General features: G+C 41.1%; 1 protein-coding gene across 2 annotated transcripts in view; it reads right to left on the minus strand.

Moving 5' to 3' along the window:
• Nucleotides 1-13146, minus strand: part of PIEZO2 (piezo type mechanosensitive ion channel component 2) — a 449399-nt gene that overhangs the window by 21731 nt on the left and 414522 nt on the right. For both annotated transcript variants that reach the window (XM_012746201.2, XM_075993690.1), the window contains 4 exons: nt 10030-10282; nt 8855-8987; nt 7542-7689; nt 7225-7439 (listed from right to left, as the gene is read on the minus strand). In XM_012746201.2, the coding sequence (XP_012601655.2) occupies nt 7225-7439; nt 7542-7689; nt 8855-8987; nt 10030-10282 (749 nt within the window). The remainder of the gene's footprint in view (nt 1-7224; nt 7440-7541; nt 7690-8854; nt 8988-10029; nt 10283-13146) is intronic.

Here is a 13146-nt window from a genome sequence, read left to right on the forward strand (position 1 = left end):
AATATAATTTTGAATATAAGTGATGGAGAAAACATCTGTGCTTTGTTTTTTATCTTGGGGGGAAAGATTCAGTCCTTCAGTCCAAGGAATGAAATTAACAGAATTTTTTCTCATAGATGCCCTTCATAAGGTTAAGGAAGTACTCTTCTATTCTTAGTTGCTGAGTTTTTATCGATTATGAGTGTTATATATTGTTAAAATACTTTTCTGCATCTACTGAGGTGATCATAAGTAGTGGATAGTCATCAAATATTTCTGAATAAATGAATGAATCATAAATTGTTTTTGACCCTAAACAACAGCTGCATTTCATGGCTAATTATTGCTGGGGATAAAAAGCATAAAACCTACTCTGGTTGTGTTTCACTTGGAAGCTTATATCAGAGTTGAATGGATCACCCTAAAAACCCAATCCATTACATCAACTCATTCAATGGCTTCAGACTTGTTTTGTGGTCTGTTTATCCCACTGACCCACAAGATCTGTAAGAGAAGATCTCTTACTTGATAAGCACAACACACATCTAGGAAGGTGTTAAAAATGCAGATTCTGGAAGCCAGCCCTTACCCTAGACCCTGTTCAGTAGGGTGAAGTAGACCTGGTATTCCTATTTTGACTGGCATTCTAGATCTAGTCTAGGATATAGAAACAATACTGAAGATCATTTATAATTGAAGTAACATGTTCAAAAGTATTTCAGTACTTATTTTTCATGTGTTATGGCCAAAAATATGTGCCATACAAATACATGTCAAAGTACAAAGAGCTTTAAAGCTTTTTTTGGAGACCCTTTTCCTAATGTTGAAATTTACTGATGCATAACCCCTTACAAGGTAACTACAAGTACTACAAGTTATATTTATGCATTTTTATAATAATCTTTACTTTTGTGAAGTAAAGATTCTTGATGTATAAAATGTGTTCTGTGAGTGTCTGTGGAATCTCAATTTATACATTTTCACCCATTTACTCAGTAGAAGCAAATGTTGGTATTTCAGGACCTAATGGGTTAATTTAATTACACTGGACCATGATCCAACCCTTGACAGATGATCAATACAAATATCAGGTACTTTACAGAGTGCCTAGTTAACTATTCATTCCCTTACCCTTTCTAAGCTCTTATGATACGGAAAATGTCGGGAGCTGGGATTCGGCTGCTTGCCGCCTCCCCGTTGCTCTGCATCTCTGCGGGCCAGGAGGGCACGCTGCTGGGGCCGCCACCGTGGCAGAGAGCCGCTGGGGCCCACGTGCTGCTGCCTGTTTACAGCCACGCTGCTTGCATGATCCTGATTGGGTAATTTTTGAATCCCACTGTTTTTGATTGGATGTTAAAGCTTGATGTTGATTAGATATTAAAGCTTGTAGCTGATTAGGCGCTTTTTGAGCCCTACCAAGGGTATAAAACCAGGAGGAGAATAAGGAAGAAGGGGCAGAAGAAGCAGAAGGGGAGGAGATCGGAAGATGGGAAGAGAGCTGTAACACTAGTGTGCTGAGCCTGCTGGGGAGGAATAAAAGCTGTTCTCTGACTCTCCGTGTGCCGCTCGGTTCTTTCTCCGGTCAAGAGCTGTAGCACTAGAGCTGTAACACTGCTGTACACCCTGCCACAACACTTCTATATTGGGAGAACATTAGGAAAGAACATTCTTTTATGTTTCCTTGGAAATGTTCTTAGATTTGGTAATAATTCTATGAACACTGAATGGGAAAGAATTCTATATCTATCATAACTATAGTCAAAGACACAAAACTGTGTTACCTACTGTCCTTTCTAAAAGTACCAATCATGTTTGCCCATAAAAAAATATAAAACATAAACATTTTCCCCCTTACAATCTTTAAGTGTGTCAACCTAGAATATGTAATAGTAATCTATAGTTCCTCTAGTTATCATGTTATATCTAATTAGGGACATCAAAGTTATTCCATGCTGAGAGACTTGATGGTCTTTGCATATTTTATTTCTAGAGGCTGGGGCCATGCATGCTCATTTCTGTGTCCCCCACAAATCTGTGACACAGTACTCACAGACTGGAGGCAACCACTGAATAGTTGTTGACTGAATGATGTGCATGTACACAGAAAAGGCCATTTATTGGATTAATTATTCAAGATACTAGAGTCTTCTCTTTGCACAATAATGAATTAAATTTTCAGGAACAATATTTGGAGGAGAAAAATAAATTTTGGATGTTAACAAGTAATGGCAGCATGGTTTCAAATGACGAGAAATTATATTATCAGTGACATGCTGGCAATGAAGACAGAAAAAAGGCTCACTAATCCTAATATATTTTGCATTAAATATCCAAAAACAAAGACAGGATAACCCCTTGCACTAGAAATGGCCATTTGACGGGGCTCCAAGATGATATTCAAAGAGACAGAAATGATCTCTGTGGCCATGGTTACAGTGTTTACCATAAGGCCTGGAACCCACCATAGTGTTTGGGGTGCCCAAGGGCACCCCAGTAAAGTACAGCTGCATACAATATACACGACTGCAAGTCCCAACAGGAGAAACTTTCATCCATTCAATCATCAACAAACATTTATCAAGTATCTAATATGGGCTAGGCAAGTGCTTCTCAAACTTTCTCTCACCTATAGTGAATCGATGCTTTTGTAAAATATATTAAGCATGAATAACTAAAAAATATAAAAGACAAAGACAAAAAGATACAATACCATCCCATTTTTAAATTATTAGATTCAACAGAAAAAAATTGGTCTATCTGTCAATAATTGCTAGCAAGATTTCTAAATACTCTCCATTTCTGAATGTATTTCATCACATACCAGTTATAAACATTTCACAGACTGGTACTTATCTGCAGACCACACTCAGAATAACTCTGTGCCAGACCATGCACTCCATGCTGGGAACAGAGGGATGAAAAATAACCCTTGGTCACCAGTTGTTCACAGATTATTACAAGAGATAGATACCAACCTGGCAATTTTAATAGAGTGAAATAAGTTCTCTGACAGAAATTATACACAGAACACTGAGAAAGGACCTTTACCTTAAGATTGTGATGCCAGACAAGGCTTCCTGAAAGAGGTGGTCTTGAAGACATGACATAGTCGGCCAATCAGAGTTAGCCAAAAAGAGAAGGATGGGATGTGCCAAGCAAAGCTCAGAGATGTGAGAGAAACAGCTAAATTGGACACAGCAAATAGTGAAAAGAAATACTTCCAGCTTTTAAGAGAGAGTACAGGTCTGTTTTTTACAATGAGGTATGAATTTAGCATCTGGTAGACAGTGTAGGAGTAACTTTTTGGGTTATATAATGAAGGCACTCAATCCATAAAATTAACTGAAGAGTATATGGGAGACTTTTATAGGAGGGACCCACTTGAAAACACTGCCATTATATTATAGCAAACATTCCAGCTATATGTGGTTTGGAAGGTGTTGCTATGCTGTTGGTCTCTTCAAAAGCCTGAGAATAGCAGTGTGGTAGAACAATGTCCTCCCCCCAACCAAGATGCACATGTATTAATTTTGGAACCTTTGAGTATGCTATTGTACGTGGCAAAGCAGACTTCACTGATGTGATTAAGGTTACAGACCTAGAGATGGGGAACTTATCCTGTATTACCTAGGTGGGCTCAGACTGATCACAAAGAGCTGTTAAAAGGGGAGAACCTTTCCTGGCTGTGGGCAGAGGGAGAAGTGACCACAGAAGCAGCATCAGAAAGATGCAATATGCAAAGGATCGACCCATCCCTGCTGACTTCATAGATGAGGAAGGGGCCACAGCCAAGGAATGTGGGCAGCTTTTAGAAGATGGAAAAGGGAAAGAAACATCACCCCTGGAGCTCTGGGGAGGAGCACATCCAGGCCAACTCCTTGATTGTAGCCCAGTGAAACTCACTGCGGACTCCTGACCTAGGAACTATAAGATGATAAACTTGTGTGGCTTTAAGCCACTGAATTCGTGCAGCAGCAACAGGAAACTTATCATGCAGGAACAACAAAAGCATCTGGTGGCTCCAGTCTGCTAAGGTGACCCCTGTGGCTTTGCCTTTGCATATTCTGGAAGCACTGCCCTCAGTGGGCTTCCCTACCAGGACCTGGCAGAGAGCCAGGCTCTGGGCTCCATGCTGTCTTCTGGGATTGGAGTAAGCAAACCCTTCACCTTGCAATGAACAGCAAGCTGTGTTACTTTACAAAGTCTGCTTGCAAGAAAGCACAGGACACTCCCCTGGGGGAGGGAGTCCTGTAGAGTAGATCATGCACCTGCCCAAGGGCCCGGAGTCCTGTAGAGTAGATAATGCACCTGCCCAAGGGCCCGAGTCCTGGGATTCGGAGCTGGTATCACTATGCACTACTGAATGACTTTGGGGAAATAACTTTTCTTTATGGGATTCACTTATCAATCTGCAAAATTAGATAGTAGGTTTAGAAAGCTTTTTAAGGTCTTTTTCCTCTCTGAAATTAAAAGTTTCTATGAGAGCTAGTAGAAAATGCTTATTTGAAGCTTTTTCTTTGTTATTTTATTTCTTTATTTTATTTCTTTTTATTTCATCTTATTATGGGGGTACAAATATTGTTAAGGGTTACATATATTGCCCTTGCCATCCCTCCCTGCCCCCCGCCCTGTGTCAGAGCTTCCATCCTCCAGGTGGTGCACATCGCACTCACTATGTAAATATACACCCATCCCCCCACCCCCCGCCCACCACCTATAAAGGTTTTTTTGTTGTAGTTTTTACATTTTGGTTACCTTTTATATCTTTGCCTCTTCCTAAGAAGGGTTAGAGGCATGCCCTTTCCCCTCCACAATGCTCACCACATTCCTAAGATGTGGGTCTCCCCCCACCCCCGAATCCCTGGTGAGCACTACCACCATTTGAGCCCCGTAGTTTTAATCAGTCAGTACCAATTTGATGGTGAGTACATGTGGAGCCCGTTTTCCTGATCTTGTGCCGCCTCACTTTGGATAATGGGCTTAAGCTTAATCCAGGATAGTATAACTGGTGCTAGCTTGCTGTAGTTTTTTAGAATTGAGTAGTATTCCATTGTGAGCATATACCACATTTTGATTATCCACTCATGAATTGACAGGCACTTGGGTTGTTTCCATGTCCTTGCAATAGTGAATTGTCCTGCCATAAACATTCAGGTGCAGATGTCTTTATAATAGAATGTTTTATGTTCTTTTGGGTAGATGCCTAACAATGCTATTGTTGGATCGAATGGTATTTCTATTTCTAGCTCTTTGAGATATCTTCAAATTCTTTTCCACAAAGGTTGCACTAATTTGCAGTCCCATCAGCAGGGTAAGAGTGATGCTTTTAAATATCAGGAAAAACATCTAAATTCACCATTCAGCTATTTTGAGTGTTGAATTTGGTTTATTTCTCTGATTTAAAGCATATAATTAAATATTTGTAGCGAAAATCATATTTATTCTATTTTAAAGACCAAGAAATAAGATTCACAACATTCTCCAGAACAAATCTTAATATTTGTATAGACAACTGCCTTCATCTGAATTATTCTTACAATCTGAGCCATATTTACTCTCCCAACATGTGGTGGATTGGGGAATTTACTGGGCTATTGGGTGTCTTCTGGGTAACAATTCTTTATTTATTTAGTTCTACTTTAGACTCAGGAAAGAGTATCCTAATTCTACTTTCATTTTAAAATATTTGCATTATCACTATTTATTGTTATAAATAATTTATTATTTTCCTATACTAAAATCAAAAGATCAGAGTCTAAACATTCAATGAAAAAGCAGCCATTTAGGTCCAGCCACGATTAGAAAAAATTTAGATTTTCTCATTAGACATTACATTTGAATCAGTTTATTTTATGAGTCATATAAGTGAAATCCATTTTTCATTACTTTCTATTCACATTTCCCAAAATGGTATTCACCTGCTTGATTGATACATTAGTCATGAGACTTGGCTGCGAAGGACTCTGAGGTATGATCAAAAAATCAGATTTACTAGGAAGACTCTTCAGTGATGCCTGAGGATGTTTGAGACAGTACGCCACAGTCTGGGAAGGCAATTCCAAAGGAAGGATTTCAGGGCCGTGACAACGACAGCTTCACTGGATGAGGGGTCTGGCCCCCCCAAACCAATGACAGAGAGTTATGGTTTGTTTGTGCACATAAATTCAGATGAATTTATTAAAAATTCCCATCGTATTATGTGGACACTTCCATATTTACCTTCTGTGGGGACCCTTTTCTTTCAGAAGTAACAGAGCTGATACTTCTCATTTACAGCAATCTGCTCTGTTTTCTTTATAGATTGACACATTCCTTTGTTCATGCATTATGCACCAACTTGGTGACAAGTGCTGTTCTGGGTGGAGGTGTGGGGTGAGGGACCAGCTAGGAGGAGTGGCACCTGGAGCGGGAAGTGACGCGTGAGGAGGAAGCAGAACTGTGGGTTGGAGGCAGGAGAGAGGAGAGCAGGGGAGAGAGCAGAGCTTTGAGACGCGAGGGGACCTGGCACACTGGGGCCTTGGGGAGCACTCCTAGTGTTTAGGGTTCCAGGAAACAAAGAGAAAGACAGCAGCCACCCTCAGAGATCTTACCAGCGCTTTCCCTACTGCCCTTTTTCAATCCCACCCAGCCTGACCCTCCATTCCCGTCAGCCAGCAGTCCTGGCGGTATTACGGCAGCAGCATCCTGGCATGCTGGGTCTGCCCACTCCTCTTATCATGTGCCCAGACCTTGTCAGCTGCTTCCAAACCTGCTGTCTTTAACCCCACCACTTGCCTCTGTGGCAGATAACCACTATTATGTGCCCCCACTTCCTCTATGTTTTCTTCAACCACTTAACCTCCATCCTGTTCCTCCACCTCTTACATGACAGAGTCTCATGCCTATCCTCCTCTTAAAAATGCTCCTAAGACCATGCTCCACTTTGTCTCCATGTCTAGTAATGTGGATAGAGAAACACAACACAAGGACCCTAGGTTTGCTCTGGTCATTAAGGCTGTCACCCTCTTATTCTGAAAATTGGACAAAATCCAATTAATATATTTTGAGGAATACATTCACACTTTGGATTGGCACTGAATTTAACATTGATTCAAACCTTTAACTTTTCCTACCTGTGATGCTGCCCTGCCACGCCTCTCTGCCTATAGCTGGCGATTGAGTTGTGCAAATGCATATGCAGTGATAGCCGTATGCAGCGTATTTGCATTAAGGTGGGCCCATTCCTCCCGCTTCTGAACACCTTACCTCTCAGTCACACCAGGTAAGATGAAGAACATCCAGAAGTGAATTCCAAACACAAGGATGACCTGGAAAATCACCTTTCCCAATACAGTCTTCCTGAGGTAGAGGGCTCGGTCCACCACCATGGTTCCAAACTGAATGAGGACCATCACCAAAAATGGCCCTGGGACCTGGTCCTCTGACAGCGAGGAGGTGATGTCTGCGGCTGCTGAGTGTTTCTGGGGAAGAGACAACATGTTCAAACATGACTGGCACTTCCCAGGAAGGAGAGCCGTCACCCTGTGTCATTGAGTATGCTGTGGCCTTTGTCCCCAACCTACCCCAAAGGCCCAAAAGCCAAAGACAATGATGATGAAGTCCACAGTGTCAGCGAGGAACATGAGCACATACACATCGGTCACAGCGCTGTACTCCGGGTGGATGAGGTTGTAAAAGAACTGCCTGATGGGCACGTATATTTGCAGAGTCCTGCAAAACAGAGAACCCCACCCACTTGTTTCAGGAGGAGCAGGATGGCAGAAATGACCAGACACTGTGATCACGTCACTCCTCTGCATTCCTCTTTCTAGCCAGGCTCCACCTTCCTCTCTTAGCCTCAAGATAGCCTGCTGGGGCATAACGAGTATACAGATTATTGCCAAAGTAGGAACTACAGCCCTCTCTGGTGGTACCTCAAGCCTGTCCTCTTGCTCAAAGCGTAATAGAGAGGTATAAAAGCCCTGAAATTAGGTGCTGCATTTGTAGCCTGATTCAATTGCTCACTACCCGTGGGACCTTGAGCATGCTATGTCACTCTCTGTACCTTGGTTTACTCTTCAGTAAAACTGGGGTAATAATAATACCTGATGCCTGGGCTAAGATGATAATTACATGAGGGAATATGTGAGGGTGGTCAGACTTGGAACATCTGGTCTGAGCATGCTGGAATGTTGGATGCCTGCTCTCCAGGCGTAAGGTCCTGAGCCTATCCTGGCTTCAAGTGCTGCCCTGGGCTTTTACCTCCACCTTGCTCTGTGCTTTATCACAGCGTCCTGCTGGCTATGGCTTGTCTGTCTACCCTCTGACCCATCTTCGCTGCACTCTGGGATCTGCTTTCAATGAAAGGCCACGTTCAGGTATGGCCAGCTCTCCTGGGCTCGGAGCCTTTATTCAGCAACCCCAGCCTGCCGCAGCACATCCATCCCCAGCAGGTGGGAGGGACCTGTGCAGTCTGCTGGGGACCAAGTGTCATGACACTGGACAAACCATTTCCCCATCATGTGCCCCCTCCCCCTCAGGACGAGAGTGCATCTCTATGGCCCTTCCAGCTCTGACATCATGTTCCTCTCTGTTTGGACTCTATCGTGATAATGCCTAGAAACAGAAACCTTGAGCCCTTTAAATGACTTATTTATTCTGTTCAAATAGAAAAAATGTGTGTATAAATGCAACAGATATAAAAATAAATCATGATTATTGAAAAATGATTTTTCAAACAATACAACAAGGGGCCAATTTACCCTGCCTTACACAGATGATGTTTATGATATAGGAAGTGACTTCTCTGCTCCTCCCCTGGTTTATAGGAAATAATGGATACCAGTTCCCCAGCCCTAAAATAAAGCAGATGACTCGAATGTTTTCATGGACTCACTTCTTGATGGTAAAAGCTTTTGCTTTGATTAAATGTTCTTGAAGTTTTTCCATATAAAATTCCCTTTTGCTTTTTTGCTTAATGCTCAGAACGCTGCTTCCTTTTTGACTGCTGTTTCGAGTGCTTGTGCTGCCTAGAAAGAAAAATGAATCATATGATGTATGGAAAAGAATGGGGTTTATTAGCATGAATATCTCAAAAGCCCCCAGAGCCCACACAGCAGAGGGATGGCTTGAAACTAGTCTCAGAGCCTTTATTCACTACTGAGAGGATGCTTCAGAGGATGAGGATGAGTTGGATGATGAGTATGCACAGATTGCCTTTAAGAATAATTACTCAGCAATTTGGGGTCTGTCCTCTCAACTCTGCCTCTGTAGTAAGATAGGTCTGTGGAGTCCCACACTCAATGGCGGCTCTTTCCTGGATTGTTTCATAATCTTTGTCCCAGAAAGAAATAAACTGGAATAGCAGTTTTTACAGTGCTAAAAAAAGGTCTTAGGTTACAGATTTCCGGATAATATCCATGACCCATGCCTGTTTTCATATCCTAATTTATCTAACTGTAAAATGGATATGACATGATCTTTTAAGGCCAGTGTCTGCCTCAAAAGTAGGTTCTGAAGTTGAATATACACAGGTGTTTGAAAGTTTTAGACATGAGCACTGTAAGTACAAAAGCCCAATTACTCTAAGAATGACAACTGTAAGGCATATCTACTTTCTGATTGTACTTGCTGGTTAGTAAGAAATTAATAACTAGCATAGGCAATAATTAGTAGTTTGGCTAAAAGTTCCTATCAATTAAATCTAAATACATTATCAAAATAAATTGTGATTTATAGCACTCTGGTAATGCACAACAGAATTTTTGCATATAATTTAAAATCATCATGAGCCTGACACTTGCCAGGTGCTAGGCAGTGTGCTGGCCACTTTTCCCAACTATCTGAAATCCTCGTCTTAGAGGGAATAGGATGTTTTGAGCAATGAACTCACACAGCTGACGCAAGAATTGAACTTGAGTCTGTCCGATTTCAAAGCACTTTCTTTTCACGTCCTGGTATCTGTTTCTTGATAGAACCCAATAAAATCCCCTGCCCCAGACCCACAGGCACCATAAAAACTAGACAATTTGGGGGCTTATTCCAGGCTGGAGATACCATGTTAAAAGATACCTCTTTTGGATCTATTTGAAGAAAAGCTGGACCTCTGGGATATCTGGGAGCTGCTGCCGGAGCATTTCCTGCGTATGGCCGCGGGCTGCTCCGGGAAGGTAACGTGCACTGACTCCACGGACGTGGCCAAGTTAATGGACTTGAGGGAGTCAGAGGAGTCTCTTCTGCCACGGGCCAGGGAGAGCTCATCATCAGAGTCTTCCTGGTCTGAGCCACTTTCAACAATGTCATCTTCATCCCATAAGCCGTGGCACTGAAAACCAGGGAAAGGGACAATTGAACCAGTGTTTCAGGTGGGACCGTTGGTGACCTGTCCTACAAAATCTAACCCAACAAACTGTCCCACAAGATTTAGAAAAACAAGGGAAGAAAACTTATTATCTAACACTTTATGAGAGTCCCAGTACAGTGGAAACGGTGGGTGTAGATCATAAGAGTTTGGCTGATCACCTGAGATAGAGAGAGATAATGTTTGGCAGATGGATAAAGAGGAAATTATAATGACTTGACTTGTTCCTTGAGTGAAAGCATTTTTCAGAGCATGTCTCTGTGCTCATAACCAGTGTTTGAAGTATCAGTTGAAGAGTCAGGCCCCACCACGTGTTCACCAAATGCCTTCAATTCAAGAATGATACAGTCCCTCCCCAGCCTGCAGAACAAGATCCAAACCCTCCAGTCACCCAAGCATGATTTAAAAACAGTTGCAAATGTTCTAATCAAAACATGTTGGCCCACATGTTAGGCAAAGATTGTGATGGTTTTTGATTCAAGGAAACAGAATGAAAGGACAGGCAAAGAGAGAAGGAATGAGTGCAGAGCATGAGGCTGAGAGACCAGGGGTCTTGCCAGAGCAAGACGCTGCCTGGACTTCAAGTCATCTTTAGGATGACCTTGCTGCCATCAGATGGGGCTGTCCAAAGTGCTCACTGTCTGCTGAGTACTCAACGGTCAGGCTATGCATTTGCTCCCCAAGACAGTTCTCCCTCTGACTTGTACTCTAGAGCAGTGTCTCCCCAACCTTTGTGGCACCAGCGCATGGCTTCATGGAAGACAATTTTTCCACAGACCTAGGGGGGCGGGGAAGGTTTCTGGATGATTCAAGCACATTACATTTATTGTGCAGTCAAATCTCTCTGTCAATGATAATCTGTATCTGCATCTGCCTCCCAGCGCTAGCATCCATCGCTACCTCAGCCCCACCTCAAATCATCAGGCATTAGATTCTCATAAGGAGCACAAGAGCCAGATCTCTCCCATGTGCAGTTTACAGTAGGGTTCACACTCCTATGAGAATCTAATGCCACCACTGATCTGACAGGAGGCGGAGCTTATGCAGCGATGTGAGCCACAGGGAGAGGCTATAATTACACATGAAGCTTTGCTGGCTGGCCCGCCACTCACCTCCTGCTCTGCGGTCCAGTTCCTAACAGGCCATGGACTAGCACTGGTCTGCAGCCCCAGGGCGTGGGGACCACAGCTCCAGAGGATGAGAGCTCCAGGCTAATTTGTCAAAAATCAGTCTGTTAAAAACCAACTCAGAGGATGATCAATTATCAAATAAATATTTAAGAATAATTTGTCAGTTGCCAAAATCATTCAATTGACAGTGTTCTTAAATATTTATTTATAAATAGATCATTTTTAAACATTCAATGAATGTATTCTTATACATTATAAATGTAACACATATTTTAGCTTTTTATAATGGGATTTCTCCATTTATATGGGTTTCTTTCAATTTATTTTAAAAGTCGTTTTTTTTCCCAACATTAACATATTTAGATTCTTTCACAACTTTCTCAGTAGATATTTGCCTTAATTTAATTATTTACAAAATTTACAGCAATTCATACTAAATAGGATAATTTGAAGCACTTTTGAAATTTCTACATAATTTTAATTGTTTGATTTTTATAGCAACATTGTATAAAAGACTTGTTTTTCAAAGGCTATGAGGTATTTTTGTCTTCTTATGAAAGATTTATCACTCCAAAAAGTACTTTTCATATTATTAGTTAAAATTTCAGCATACCATTACCTCAAATCTCATATATACTCACCATATATATGAAATTTTCATGTATAAGTACTCCAATAAGAAACATCAAAATTTTTTAATATACGCTTTAAATACAAAATTACAGCTGTTAAGCCATTTGATTATTGATGAAAAGATTGTAAAAATGCCTAAAGGCTTATAAAAAATGTTAAATGATATGCAAAAGGATGCAAAAATTGCAAAAGAATTCTAAAGTGGTCAAAATTATACCATCATATGTTAAATGAAAATTAATAATTTAATTTAAAAATTTAATTTTCTAGATCTAAAAATATTAACACATTTATTAACATAGTCTTAGCAAGAATCAGTATATTGAATAAATTCAAACAGTTAACATATCCATCAGAAATTTGCGAAATTTAGGCAAATTCAATTTTGGCTAATTGGTTTCCTTAGGTAACACACCTTTCATAAACCTGCCTTGCTCCAGTGACCCAGGAAAGGCTCCCCCAGGATGGAAGGTTGGGGGCTTGGGCACTTTGCAAGATACAGTGAGGATCTGGACTAGCACATATGCAGATGAAACCTAGTTTGAAATAGCTCACTGAGCTAAGATAGCAGTTAAACACACTGATACATAGCTGTGTGTGCATGTATGTACATTAACTTATGCAAAGCCCTATTCTAAAAAGGGACCCAGAAAGATTCTACTTGATAACATAAATTTAAAACATTTTATAAATGAAGACAAGGTTAAAATGAGAGAAGGAAAGTAAGGTTGTGACAATAAGGACTTTAATACATAAAACGTATGCTATGCAATCTTTTCTATTATATTGAGTTTAATGGCATATTTATAGCCTTAGTTTATAATTCACAGTGTGTGAGAAGAAAAAAACCACGAAGTTGCTCAGAAGGAGCAGGGTTACTGAATCTGAGGTGGGGTCGTCCTGTATAAAGGTCTTGCCACAGCAGGGTAATGAATGGATTCCTCAACAATAAGCTTAAGGAAGCATAGCTCTGGGCATCACCAGACCATTTAATATGTGGTCTCTTAACCAAAAGCTAATGGTTCCATGACAAGAAACTATGTAATAAAAAGCAATTGTAGTAGA

The sequence above is a fragment of the Microcebus murinus genome, chromosome 17 (genome assembly GCF_040939455.1).
Source record: "Microcebus murinus isolate Inina chromosome 17, M.murinus_Inina_mat1.0, whole genome shotgun sequence".
Lineage (NCBI taxonomy): Eukaryota > Metazoa > Chordata > Mammalia > Primates > Cheirogaleidae > Microcebus > Microcebus murinus.